Here is a 15,208-nt window from a genome sequence, read left to right as displayed (position 1 = left end):
CCCTAGACTGGGAATCTCCATATGCCACGGGTGCTGCCCTAAGAAGAACCCCCCCAAAAAAAAAAAAAACTAAAAAAAAATACACTACGGTGGTATCAACTATAATCTCCATGCTGTATATTAGATCCTCATATCTTTTTCATCTTATACCTGGCAGCTTGCCAATTTTTACTAAACTTTTCCTGTTTCCTCCACCCTCATGCCCCTAGCAACCACTTTTCTACTCTCTACTTCTGAGTTCAACTTTTAAAATAATTCCATATGTAAGTGATACCACACAGTATTTTTTTTTATGTCTGTCTTATTTCATTCAGCATAATGCTCTCTGGGTTATATTATTGAAAATGTCAAGGTTTTGTTCTTTTTTTAAGGCTGAATAATATATATATGTGTGTGTGTGTATTATAGATATATATCTATATTCATCTAACTATCCATATATATTTATATATTATTGTATATATGGGGCGTGTTTTCTTTATTCTCGTCTATTGAAGGACATTTAGGTTGTTTCTATACTTTGGCTACTGTGAATAATGTTGCTCCGAACATAGAAAATATGTTCATACATATGGTTGTCTCTTTGAGATAATAATTTTGTTTCATTTGGATGTATACACTGATGTGGGATTGCTTGATAATTTTATATATATATATATATAAATGATATGCAAATATATATATAAATGTGTAAAATTGATATATCAATTTTTGCTGTAAGACATTCTGACCAGAAATTTGGAACATACTTGTTTTAAATACCCATCAGATTTTCTTTCTTATTGGGTAAATGTGGTGGCTCTTTCAGACCATGGTCAGCCAAGTTGGTTAGGGGTAGCGAGAAGTATAGAGAGCACTGGCCCAGGAGACAGAGCTCCTGGATTTTAGCTTCAAATCTAGATTAAAATAATCTGTGTGACCTGGGGTCACACTGAACCTCTCTGTGGCCCATATTTAAATTGGCATCACTACAAAACCTTCAGCACATTCTATGTCTATGAACATGGTTTAATTTTCATTCTTAAGCTACCACTGCTGATGGTGTTATTTTCTGTCACCAGAGAGTAACTGACATATATCACAGAAGATATGTAAATCAAATCTCCTTTTTCCTGATGAGAATATTGTGGGTAAAGTTCAGAAGGAATCTGCACAAGTTAAAGCTTACTTAAGCAGGAAGGAGGAGTTTATCAACTTAGAACTAGATCTACTTTTAATTTCTTAAGGAACTGCCAAACTCATTTCCATAATGGCTGCACCAGCTTACATTCTCACCAACAATGTAAAAGGGGTCCCTTTCCTCCACATCCTCACCAACATTTGTTATCTTTTATTTATTTATTTATTTATTTATTTTTGCTATTTCTTGGGCCGCTCCCACAGCATATGGAGGTTCCCAGGCTAGGTTCTGAGCTGTAGCTGCCAGCCTACGCCAGAGCCACAGCAATGTGGGATCCGAGCCACGTCTGTAACCTACACCACAGCTCACGGCAATGCCAGATCGTTAACCCACTGAGCAAGGGCAGGGATCGAACCCAAAACCTCATGGTTCCTAGTCAGATTCGTTAACCACTGCGCCACGACAGGAACTCCATCTCTTATCTTTTTGATAACAGACATCCTAATAGGTATAGAGAGACATCTCTTTGTGGTTTTGATTTGTGTTTCCTTGAGGATCAGTAATGATAATTGTCTTTAACCTGTTAACCATTGTATATCTTGTTGGGAAATATGTCTATTTAGGCACTTTGTCTAATTTTTATTTCTTCTGTTGTTTTAATTTTTTTCTCTTAAAATGAAAAAAAAATATATATATATACTCTTTTTAAAATATTCTTTTCCATTATGGTTTATCATAAGACATTGAATGTAATTATATATGCTATACAATAGAATCTTATTGTTTATCTTCTCCACTCATAATAGCTTTCATCTGCTAACCCCAACTTCCTACTCCATCCTTCCCCCAAACCACTCTCCCCCTTGGCAAACACAAATCTGTTCCCTTTGTCTGTGAGTCTATTTCTGTTTCACAGATAGGTTCATTTGTGTTATATTTTATTGGCAACATATAAATGATATCATGTGATCTTTTTCTCTTTCTGACCACTTAGTAGAATAAACTCTAATTCCCTCCATGTAGCTGCAGAGGGCATTATTTCATTCCTTTTATGGCTGGGGTAATATTCCATTGTGTATATGTACCACATCTTCTTTATTCATTCCTCCACCAGTGGACATTTAGATTGTTTCCATGCCTTGGTCATCATGACTAGTGCTGCTATGAGCATGAGCGTACATGTATCTTTTTGAATTATATATGCTTAGAAGTGGGATTTCTGGATCATATGGCACCTTTAATCCTTATTTTTCTGAGGAACACCCCAGACTGTTTTTCATAGTGCCTGCACCAACATATATTCCCATCAACCATGTAGTGGGTGGGGTTCCCTTTCTCTAGCATTTGTTATTTCTTGACATTTTAATGACCATTACAACCAGTGAGAGGTGGCAATTTATGGTAGTTTTTATTTTTATTTCTTTAATAAATAGTGATGTTGAGCATCTTTTCATGTATGTATTGGCCATCTGTATGTCTTCTTTGGAGAAATGTCTATTTAGGTCTTCTGCCCATTTTTCAATTGGGTTGTTTGTTTTTATGTTGTTGAGGCTATATGAGCTGTTTGTATATTTTTGAGATTAAGACCTTGTCAGACATGTCATCTGCAAATATTTTCTCCTATTTTATAGGTTGTCCTTTACTTTTGTTTATGGTTTCCTTTGCTATACAAAAGCTTGTAAGTTTGATTAAGTCCCCCTCCCCTTTTTTGCTTTCATTTCTATTGACTTGGGATACTGAACTAAGAAAATATTTGTACAATTTATGTCAAGAGACTGTTTTGCCTATGATCTCTTCTAGGAGTTTTATGGTGTTATGTTTTATGTTTAAGGCTTTAAGCCATTTTGAGTTTATTTTTGTGCACGGTGTGAGACATTATTTACATGTGGCTATCCAACTTTCTTAGCACCACTTAAGAAAGAGACTGTCTTTTCCCTATTTTATATTCCTGCCTCCTTTATCAAAGATTAGGTGACTGTATATATGAAAGTCAGTATAAATTCTTGAAAAGACTATTTCTTGGCATCCTTGTCAAAAATCAGTTGACCATAGATGTATTGTTTATCTCCGTGCTCCTTATTCTTTTTTTTTTTTTTTTTTTGTCTTTTTAAAGCTGCACTCACGGCATGTGGTGGTTCCCAGGCTAGTGGTCAAATTGGAGCTGCAGCTGCTGCCCTACATCACGGACACAGCAACAAGGAATCTGAGCCATGTCTGCAAACTACACCACAGCTTGTGGCAATGCTGGATCCTTTACCCACTGAGCAAGGCCAGGGATCAAACCTGTGTCTTTTCGGATTCTATTCAGATTCGTTTCTGCTGAGCCACGGTGTGTACTCCCTGTGCTCCTTATTCTAATTATATAGATTTCCATAGATTTATATTTTTATCTTTATGCCTTGTTATTCTATTTGACTTTGAGGATTAACTCCTCCATTTCTGCAACAACAACAACAAAAAAATACAATTAGGAATTTTGACTGATTACATTGTATCTATAGATCAATTTTTTAATCTATAGGTCAATTTTGGAGTATTGTCATCTTACCAGTTCTTATTATCTCACCACTTAATTAATTGCATCCATGAACAAATGATATATTTCCATTTATTTAGTTTTCTTTAAATTCTTTCACCATGTTTTGTAGTAGTGTTCAGGGTAAAAGTCTTATACCTTCTCAGTGAAATTTATTCCTAACTATTTTATTTTTTCATGTGTGTAAGTGGAATTGTCCTAATTTTTCAAGATGCTATGTAAACAAAAGCTTTTTATGCTCTCCTGTTTATGTATTCATTCATTTATTTAGATGACTGGATTTATAGATTCTTATTTAATTACTCTTTATAATTGATAATTATCTCAATCCTTAAATTATTTCATATTTGGTAAATGAGTGCTCCTTTTGAACTGGTTTTGTATTTTTTATATGTTTCTATCCTTCCATATGAAATACTTTTAACTAACGAATCAAGATATTCCAGGCTTAGCTTGTATTTTCCATGATGAAGTCTCAGAGTAGCTTTTACCCAGGGAACCCTGGTATGTTTTAGAAGATAATAGTATTTGGAAACTAAGGTCTGTGGAAATGTATATATATATATATATATATATATATATATATATATATATATAGCATTAAAATGCATAATTGCAATTTTCTCATAATTGTTCTTTGTTTTGGAAAATCAAGTGGCAAATATGGATCACTGAGTCACTTTCTTTTCTATTCCTTCTTACAGTCCCTCCAGTAATCCGGGTGTATCCAGAAAGTCAGGCCAGAGAACCTGGGGTCACTGCAAGTCTCAGGTGCCATGCAGAGGGCATACCAAACCCTCAGCTTGGCTGGCTGAAGAATGGAATTGATATCACACCAAAGCTGTCCAAGCAACTCACGCTTCAAGGTACTTTATATTTGTATTTTTTTCCTCTTAAATGACAATGTAGGAATTTATATTAAAATTTGTAACATGTTTTATATTCTTTGGAGAAAAAAGAGAATGAGTCTTGGTGGCAAAACAGTGTCATGAATATGAAAAAAATGTGGTTGTACCTAAGACATTATATTTGAAATAGGGTCCTTTGATATTTTTAATGTTTTAAATAATAATAGTCTTGTCATAATGATTAGTTTATGTCATTATTTTTGTGTTAAGTAAAATATTAAATTTTTTTCTTTTAAAAGCTTATCTTCTGAATTATAGCAGATATGCTGAACAGAATAATTGGATCTCTCCATTAAATAGATTTCTGAAGAGACTGTTTAAATGTTTAAATAATACATTAAGGGTGTAATACAGAGAGTGTCAATAATATAGAAATTCCTTAGGAAATATTTTGCAGCATACCGTGCAAATGATGAGACAGACCAAGCTATTACTAAATATGGTTCACATTTATGTTGTTTTAAAGTTATGGACTTTTTGCATTCTAATGTATAAAATATTCCACATGTTCTAATAGTCTAGATATAATTAATCATTATATAGATTATAGTCCTCATAAATGGGTGGTATATGAAAAACAAACCAGGCAACCTTTCTAATGTCAAATAATCTAAATAATGCAAAAGCAGTTGCATATGCATTGACTATTCTAGTAAGTCAGAAATGTACACATCTTATTTCCAATGTCAAGAGTAGCTCAGGACCATTCATTTTACTGAGTTGTATGACATTACATCCTTTATTCTGTGTCTCTAAAGTCCTTCAATTCATACTGCTAGAAATGAATATGTTTTCATTTTGTAATTATTTCTGTAAGAATAGAATTCTGGGAGTTCCCGTCGTGGCGCAATGGTTAACGAATCCGACTAGGAACCAGGAGGTTGTGGGTTCGATCCCTGCCCTTGCTCAGTGGGTTGACGATCCGGCGTTGCTGTGAGCTCTGGTGTAGGTTGCAGACGCGGCTCAGATCCAGCGTTGCTGTGGCTCTGGCGTAGGCTGGTGGCTACAGCTCCGATTCGACCCCTAGCCTGGGAACCTCCATATGCCGCAAGAGCGGCCCAAGAAAATAGCAAAAAGACAAAAAAAAAAAAAAAAAAAAAAAAAAAAAAAAACAGAAAGACTAGAATTTTCAGAGTCCCTGCTATAGTGCAGTGTTTTAAAGAATCCACTGTTGCTGAAGCTGCAATGTAGGTTGCAGCTGTGGCATAGGTGGCAGCTGTGGCTAAGACTCAATCCCTGGCCCAGGAACTTCCATATGTTGCAGGTGTAGCCATTACAAAAAAAAAAAAAAAAAAAAAAAAAAAAAAAAAGAATAGGCTGTTCTTACTATTCAAAGTAGAGCCTGAATACACTATATCAGTATGCATTTTTAATAAATCTTTTAGAAACATCTACTTATTTTTTGCAGATCAAATACGACGTGAATGTTCTTTTGACCTTTAAAAGCTGAATCCTGGCAATCTCCATGTTAACATAAGTAGGCTTGACAAAATTACATGTTTATATCTACTGATTACATCCTGTTTTCTATAATCTGAGGAGAGAATTGATCTGATTAGCAGAAATTACATTGAAGAAAAGTCTAATTAGCTTTTGATTTTATCATCTCTTGCCCATTTGGTAACAGCAAGCCATATTACATGAAGACATAATATCTTTGTCCCCAGGAATATACAGGAAGGTAAATTTGGGGAGTTGGTTACACTCTAGACTCAACATTGAAAAAGTGGGGGCCTTTGTCAAATAGCTATTATCTTTTATAGAAAATAAGAGAAAATCAGTAAAATTTTGAGAAACTATGACAAATAATAAAAGTGAGTAGGGAATACAACCTCTGAGATAAATCTGGAGGGCACAAGAGGGTGACATTTCATGTGGAATTTGTATGTGATTACATATTACCAAATTCTGTGTTATTTAATTATCCTTTTTTTTTTTCATCAGATGCTTATTTAGCATGTCTATGTGAGGTCCAAGTCTCACCACTCACTGAATAACTGTGGCAATAGATGAGATGATGTGTTTATGAAAAGAAAAGTTCTATAAGAGCAGAATTACTTTAAAGACCTGCAAATAAGATCAAGATCAGAAGGAGACTAATAATTAGCAAAGAGGCAGGAGTACCAGGTGATATTACAGAAGGGAAGAAAAGAAAGCCAAAGATGGAAAAGAGGTCAACAATGCTATGTGCATAGAAAGGTCAAGGAAGCTCATTAAAATATATTCAAAGCTTAGTGACTCAATTGTCCTTGTGACATTTAGAAAATTATTCTTCACTGGGCTTAGAAATGAAAAAGAGAGGGAGTTAAGTATAAAAATATCTTTCCAAATTATGAAAGGAGTAAAAACAAAAAGTAGTAGCTGCTGATGGGAAGGTTAAAAACTAATGAAGGTATCTCTTTCTTCTTGGATGATTTGTGGTTTGAACGGATATTGGTAAAGAGAAAGATGTCTGGATAATGGAGCAGGGAAGGACAAACAATTGCAGAAATCAGCAAGAAAAGAGGGGAGATTGCCTTGGAAAGGAGGGCAGAAAATTTCTTTGAGAAGTACATGAAATTGAAGATATAGATGGAAATTGGAGGTTCGAGAATTTAATTTATTTCTTTTCCAGCTTTTATGAAACACAGGTGACATATAAAATTGCATAAGCTTAAGGTGTACACATGATGATTTGGTGCAGTTATTTATTGTGAGATGATTTGAGTTTACTTTCTAATCACTTCTATATACTTTATAATTTAAAGAGCAAGACCACTTGCATGGCATGAGATGTTGGTATTATGCTGGGAAACATCAAACAAAGGGTAAAGTTTGAAAGAAAAGTGGAGTAGGATATGAAATGCATCTAACTATAAAGGTCAAGTGCAATAGCTATCAGTAAAGTCCTGAAAGTTGAAAATGGTGAATTTGAAAATTGGTAAATTTGCATATGTAATGGTCTAATAATTTACTCAAAATGTAGGTGCTGGGAACCAGGAGCAAAGATATATCATCTTGTTCTAGTTCCAAAGGCAGATGTATCAGTAGGGTCAACGGACCAGGAAATAAGTAGTTCTGGTCATAAAGCAGAAAACATTCAGAAAGGCTAGACTATGTAGGGAAAGAGGGAAAGACAGTGGCATACATAGGTTAGAAGAACACATGAAAATATTGAGAAGAGAGGATTTGAAGAAGAAATAAATTAACTTGTGGTTTCAAAAAATTGCATAGCATTTAGGTTAAATGTATGGTCTTTGGAGAGAACCACGTGTCACAGAAAAGAGGAAGCTGATCTGGACCTAAATATATTGTTCACCCCTTCATCTTTTAGAGCAGGGGTCCGAAGATGAGGGCCCACAGACCCAATCTGGAAAGCTGCATATTTTTAAAAAAATAAAGCCATTTTTGCTTATTTTTATTTTTGTTTTTAGAACACATCCACACTCATTTTTAAAAAACTGTCTGTGGCTGTTTTCATGCTGCTATGGCAGAGGTGAGCAGCTGCCTCAGAGACTCTGGAGCCTACAAAGCCTAAGACTTTTACCATCTGGCCTTTTTCATCCTCCCAAACCCTGACAACTCTTTTGGAGAAGTGATCCACAACAAAGGATGGAGGGGATGGAGGTGTGCAGTGATATTTGTAAATTGAGAAGGAGGTGGAAATGATATCCCTGATATTGTTTCCTAAATAACTGCTGCCTCTCCATATTCCAAACACATACCTTGGAGCCCCTGGCTCCCAGGAATGCTGTTTAAGCTCATTTCCCCTTGGATTTCTACCTTCTTTCCCAACAGCCACACCAATGATTTTTTTCCTTTTGTGTCACGAAGAGTTACACTCCTTTCTACTGCACATAGTGAATGATGTTCTTGATTGGATAACACAGAACACATGTACAAACATGCATGGAGGCAGGCAGAAAGAAAAAAAAAGTAAAAGAAAAGAAGGGAATCTAAACAAATAAGTAGGAAAAACATGGAACCCAGAATTCCTCTTGTGGTTCAGCAGGTTAAGAACCTGACAGAGTATCTGTGACGATGCAGGTTCCATTTCTGGCCTGGCTCAATGGGTTAAGGATCCAGTGTTGCCATGAGCTGCAGTGCATGTCACAGATGTAGCTAAGGTCTGGCATTACTGTGGCTGTGACATAGGTGGGCTGTTGCAGCTCTGATTCAACACCTATTCAGGGAAATTCCATATGCTGCAGGTGCAGTGCAGTGGTAAAAAACAAACAAACAAAGAAACAAACAAAAGCAAAACAAAACAAAATTCCACTGAAACTTAGGGTCTGATAAGAACAGGAGTCCAGCCCTTGCTTTTGAGGTGAGTGATGAGCATAAGATTATTCTTTGTGTCTCAGACTCCTCATTTGATAGATAATTATCTGGGATATTTAAGAAATAATACATGTAAAAACACCTCATATATTGCCAACGTACATTAAATGATTAATTACACCCCGCTTTCCACTTTGGGGAATGCAACTCATTGTTCAGAGATTAGCTTCAAATGTTACCAAGATTTTAAAGGTGGATTAGTCATTCCCTTAACCCTTTGGTTATACATTGATTTCCATTTTATAATATTTTTTGTTTTAGATATATATCTTGCAAATGATTGAAAACCTTTCAGATGAATCATGAGTTATTTTCTCTGTCTTCCATACCTAATAATCCCAGATATATAATGCAGACAGTAATATGCTTGCTAAATGGCATTGTATTATACTTGCAGGATGTAGCTCACTTAATTCCTTTATGACATGTCTTTTTGCATGTATTCTCCTGTAAAAGAACCATATTGGTATCAATTAAACATGTTGTAAAAGGTAAGGGCAAAGTGGATTCAGCATATTAAAAATACATATGTAAATGAAATGGTAATTATCAACATGTAACACTTCTTACGCAAGGTAGGAAATAGAAAATGAATATAAAATAAAGAGTGTGTGTGCATGTGATATAGAGTATTGGGATCTTGGTAATCAAATGACAGCGGAATTTATGAAACACTTGAATGCATTTGGAATAATTTGGCATGTGTCCAAAGCATGGGAGTAGGAAGGAAAATAATTTAATTAGGACAAGCTCAGAGAATGGTTTGAGTATGTAATCAGAAGTCACTGTACCAAAACTGAAATTTGAGTTTACAAGTAGCGTTTGCCTTCTGTTTTCAGCAAATGGTAGTGAGGTTCATATCAGCAATGTGCGCTATGAAGATACAGGAGCATACACATGTATCGCAAAAAACGACGCAGGGGTGGATGAAGACATCTCTTCGCTTTTTGTGGAAGACTCTGCTAGAAAGACCCGTATGTATTGACTGCATGCCCACGTCTGCGGGTGCGCACCCACACACACGTACCATACTCAACTGAGCCTTTTACAAAAGCAAGGCACCAGAAACTGCTGTGAATTGAGCAGTGCATTTAAAAAACAAACAAACAAACAAAAACACCTCAAGCAAACAAAAAGCAGTTTTCATATGCTGGAGGACAGAATCCTTAAAGTAGTAAACATAAATTTAAGGATTAAAAAACAAGATTGTGAACTTTTTAATACAACACTAAAATGTTTTTCCTTTGTGCATGTATATAAGATATTTGGGATCCTGTACTCCCATTTGCTCATACAGGAAATTAAATCCCTTGCAAAATCCCTCTTCAAAATTATTTAGGATTCAAGGTCTCACAATACAGCCAAGGGGCTTCCTATAGGTTTAATACATTATTGTCCTTCTTTTTCTCATAGTTGCATTATAGTTGGTGGCCCAGGTGCTGCAGGCACTCAGTACTGGCTCCCACCCCTTCCCCTTTCTCTGACCCCCAGGCCTTGCTTCTTTTCTCAGACAGAAGTGACACTCTGCACCAAATAAATGGCCCCAAGGTGTCAAGAGTTGGCAGCCTCAGGCCTGTAGCAGGCAGAGAAATAACTGGTTCTTGCCAACCTGAGATATCCACTGACCAGATACCAACAGCCCCCGAGTAGGCTGGGGGTTACCAGCTCTGATTACCACTAGAAACCCTTTGTCATCACTACATGTGTCCCCTAATTGTCTCATGAGGTTTTAAGACAGATGTACTGTATTTTACAAAAATTACTACTTGGTGAAAAGGATATGGATGGGGTAGGAAAGCTAAGGATGGTTTGGGGGCTACAGATGAATTGTTTAGAACTCAAAGGATGATTGTAGTATTTACCAAGGGCGAGCTCTATAAGCAAACAGGCAGATGCTTTCTTCCCCTGGTCCTCATATGCCACAGATGGGATTGGGTCTGGATGCAACTAGAATGACTGTTTTTAACTCCAAAATCTAGTCTGTTACACTGCACTATACTTCCAATGTTTTTTCAGGGATCCTGACATTTTGAGGACCTTTCTATTCACTTTTCTAAACCCAGTCTTTAGACAGTATTAAAGCAGTGACCCAGGAATTTTCTTATTCCTCTTTCAATCAATGAGTGTGTGTAGAGATGAGGGGATCCATTCAGAGAGATTAAAGGATCTTATCCAGGCCCTGACTACTGGGCATATCTGTATCTATATTTGGCTTGGCTAGGACAAGCATCATTATGAGCAAATACTTAAAAATAAAATCCTAAAGGTAGAAAAACAGAAAAGAAAACTGGATTTAGTGAGCTGAATGAGGGCCACCATATTTTCTTTACCCTTTTTTTGTGTGATTATGCTAAATACAAATTTGCAATTCATTTCCTGTTAAAAATTCATCTTGGGTGACAAGCAATTGAACACTATAGTGTTCTTAGTCCTTTATGATGAGAGAGATTTTAATTTGAACTTGGTATTTTAATTTTCTTTTAATGTTGGTTGTGTATTTTTTTAAATTTTTTTTTAATTTTTTTATTTTTTATTTATTTATTTATTTTTGTCTTTTGTCTTTTTTGTTGTTGTTGTTGTTGTTGCTATTTCTTGGGCCAATCCCGCGGCATATGGAGGTTCCCAGGCTAGGGGTTGAATCGGAGCTGTAGCCACCGGCCTACGCCAGAGCACAGCAACGCGGGATCCGAGCTGCGTCTGCAACCTACACCACAGCTCACGGCAACGCCGGATCGTCAACCCACTGAGCAAGGGCAGGGACCGAACCCGTAACCTCATGGTTCCTAGTCGGATTCGTTAACCACAGCGCCACGACGGGAACTCCATATTTTTTAATACATAAAATATTATTACATAATTGGAACACCTGACCATATATCATTTAATCAATGAATCTACCAGCATGTAAATTTGAGAAAAATATTTCTCAAATACTGGAAGATGTAATAAAATTTAGTCATATGGATGTGTTTGTTGAATTATAAATGGCTTACGAAATCATGCTTTCATTTTATTTTACTTATCACTGTAAATTCCTACAAGTCAAAATAATACATTTAAATAATTTTTGAGATTATGTTAGCAATAGATATTAAAATTAGAAGTATCATTTTTATAAGATTTAGTGGTGCAGTCTTGACTACACCCATATTTATAGAACCTGCAAAGCCATTTTATAAGAAAAAATACAAGCGAAAGATTTGGAGAATTTTGTTTTCTAAATTTGGAGGAGAAATATTTATAGGTATTACTCATATACTTAAAAATGTGACAGGGGTTCCCGTCGTGGCGCAGTGGTTAACGAATCTGACTAGGAACCATGAGGTTGAAGGTTCGATCCCTGCCCTTGCTCAGTGGGTTAACAATCCGGTGTTGCCGTGAGCTGTGGTGTAGGTCGCAGATGTGGCTCGGATCCTGCATTGCTGTGGCTCTGGCGTAGGCTGGCAGCTACAGCTCAGATTCGACCCCTAGCCTGGGAACCTCCATATGCCGCAGGAGCGGCCCAAAGAAATGGCAAAAAGACAAAAAAAAAAAAAAAAAAAAAAAAAAAAAAAAAGTGACAATTTCAAGGATAGTGTAAGCTAACATGTTTAATTTTTTAAAAGAATAAAGGAATTTTGGAAGAATATTTAAGGTCTACTCTCCTAACATATCTTTAAGTTCACAGCACCACATTGTCTATTATGGGGACTAATTTGCACAGTCAGCTCCAGTATTATTCATCTTACATAATCACAACTTTATAAGCATTGAACATCTCTCCATTTCTCCCTTATCTCCTTTTCCATCTACCAGCATTGTATTTTCTGCATTTATGGTATTGAAGTCTTTTAGATGCCTCTTATAAGCACAACTACACAGTATTTGTCTTTCTGTGACTGGCTGTTTCAATTAGGGTAATGTCTTCTACATTCATCTATGTTTTTGGTAGTATTTCCTTCTTTTTAAAAATGAATAAAATTATGCTGAATGTATACACAACATGTTCTCATTTTTGTGGCAGTTATTTACTTATTTTATTTAATTTGCCAACCCAACAACTATTTTTTAAATGTGGATAATTTACAACATTGTGTTAATTTGTACCATACAGCAAAGTGATTCAGTCATATATATGTATATACATATTTTTTATATTCTTTTCCATTATGGTTTATCTCAGGATATTGAGTATAGCTCTTTGTGCTATACAGTAGGATCTCGTTTATCTATTCTATATATAATAGTTTGCATCTACTAACCCCAAACTCCCAGTCCATTTCTCCCCTACCTTCAGTCTCCCATGGCGGTCACTGTTCTCTATGTCTGTGAGTGTGTTTCTGTTTCATAGATAGGTTCTTTTGTGTCAGTATTTTAGATTTCACATATAAGTTACATCATATGGTATTTGTCCTTCTCTTTCTGACTTACCTCATTTAGTATGATAATCTCTGTGCCTGTCCATGTTGCTGTAAATGGCATTATTTCTTTTTTTTTTTTTAAGGCTGGGTGATATTTTATTTATAATATACCACATCTTCTTAATCCATTCTTCTGTTGATGGACATTTAGGTTGTTTCCACATCTTGGATTTTGTGAATAGTGTTGCAATGAACATGGGGGTATGCCTATCTTTTTGAATTACAGTTTTGTCTGGATATATGCCCAGGAGTGGGACCACTGTGTCATATGGTAATTCTATTTTTAGTTTTTTGAGGAAACTTCTTACTGTTCTCCTTAGTGTATATACCAATTTACATTTTCACCAACACTGTGTAAGAGGGTCCCCTTTTCTCCACATCCTCTCTAGCATTTGTTATTTATAGAATTGTTTGTGGTGGCTCTTCTGACTGGTATGAGGCGGTACTGCATTGTAGTTTTGATTTGCATTTCTCTGATAATTAGTGATGCTAAGCATCTTTTCATATGTGTTTTGGCTGTCTGTTTTCTTTAGACATATGTCTATTTAGAACTTCTGCCCATTTTTCGATTGGGTTGTTTGTGCTTTTGATATTAAGCTTCATGGGCTGTTTATCTATTTTAGAGATTAATCCTCTTTTGGTCACTTCATTTGCAAATATTTCCTCCCATCCTGTAGTTTGTCTTTTTATTTTGTATATGGTTTCTTTTTCTAGGAAAAATATTTTAGATTATTAAGGTCTCATTTGTCTGTTTTTGCTTTTATGTTCGTTATTCTAGGAGGGAGAAACAAAAAACTGCCACAATTTATATAGAAAATTGTTGTGCCTATGTTTTCTCTTCATAATTTTTTGTTTGTTTGTTTTGTTTTGTTTGTTTTTGGCTGCATCCATGGCATGATGAAGTTCCTGGGCCAGAGATCCATCACACGTTTTGGTCGTGATCTGAGCCACAGCAGTGACAACACTCCTGGATCCTTAACCTACTGCATCACCAGGGAACTCCCCTCTAAGGGTTTTATGGTATCTGGGCTTATAATTAGGTCTTTCATCCATTTTGAGTTTATTTTTATGTATGGTGTTGAAGAATGTTCTGACTTCATTCTTTAACATGTAGTTGTTCAGTTTTTCCAGTATCATTATCGAAGAGACTGTCTTTTCTTCATTGTATATTCTTGCCTCCTTTGCCATAAATCAATTGACTATTGGTGCTCTGGTTTATTTCTGGGCTTTTTATCCTGTTCCATTGATCTATATTTCTGCTTTTTTGCCAGTACCATACTGTTTTAGTGACTGTAGCTTTGTAGTATAGTTTGAAGTCAGGGAGCCTGATACCTCTAGCTCTGTTTTACTTTCTTGGAATTGCCTTAGCTTTTCAGGGTCCTTTGTGTTTCCATACAAATTTAAAATTGTTTTGTTCTAGTTCTGTGAAAAATTCTGTTGGTGATTGGATAGGGATTGCATTCAATCTGTATATTGCCTTGGATAGTAGGGTCATTTTGACAATACTGATTTTTCCAGTCCAAGAACATGGTATATATTCCATCTGTGTCATTTGTGATGTCTTCTATCAGCATCTTATAGTTATCGGGGTACAGGATACAGTTATTTCCTCCTTAAGTAGGTTTATTCCTGGGTATTTTATTCTTTTTGATGCAGTGATAAATGAGATTGTTTCCTTACTTTCTCTTCTGATCTTTTGGCATTGATGTATAGGAATGCAAGAGATTTCTGTGTATTTATTTTGTATCCTGACACTACCAAATTCATTGATGAGCTCTGGTAGTTTGCTGGTAGCATCTTTAGGATTTTGTATGTATAGTGCCATGTCATCTGCCAACAGTGAGTTTTACTTCTTTTCCAGTGTGGATATATTTTATTTCTTTTTCTTCTCTGATTTTCATGGCTAGGACTCCAAACTATGTTG

General features: G+C 35.8%; 1 protein-coding gene across 4 annotated transcripts in view; it reads left to right on the top strand.

Annotated features, from left to right (window-relative positions):
• FSTL5 (follistatin like 5) overlaps positions 1 to 15,208 on the top strand; it is a 788,662-nt gene that overhangs the window by 644,757 nt on the left and 128,697 nt on the right. For all 4 annotated transcript variants that reach the window (XM_021101310.1, XM_021101309.1, XM_021101308.1 and 1 more), the window contains exons 9-10: positions 4,361 to 4,522; positions 9,724 to 9,858. In XM_021101310.1, the coding sequence (XP_020956969.1) occupies positions 4,361 to 4,522; positions 9,724 to 9,858 (297 nt within the window). The remainder of the gene's footprint in view (positions 1 to 4,360; positions 4,523 to 9,723; positions 9,859 to 15,208) is intronic.

This window comes from Sus scrofa, chromosome 8 (genome assembly GCF_000003025.6).
Source record: "Sus scrofa isolate TJ Tabasco breed Duroc chromosome 8, Sscrofa11.1, whole genome shotgun sequence".
Lineage (NCBI taxonomy): Eukaryota > Metazoa > Chordata > Mammalia > Artiodactyla > Suidae > Sus > Sus scrofa.
Note: the sequence above shows the minus strand (reverse complement) of the source record. Positions and strands in the feature narration are given on the sequence as shown.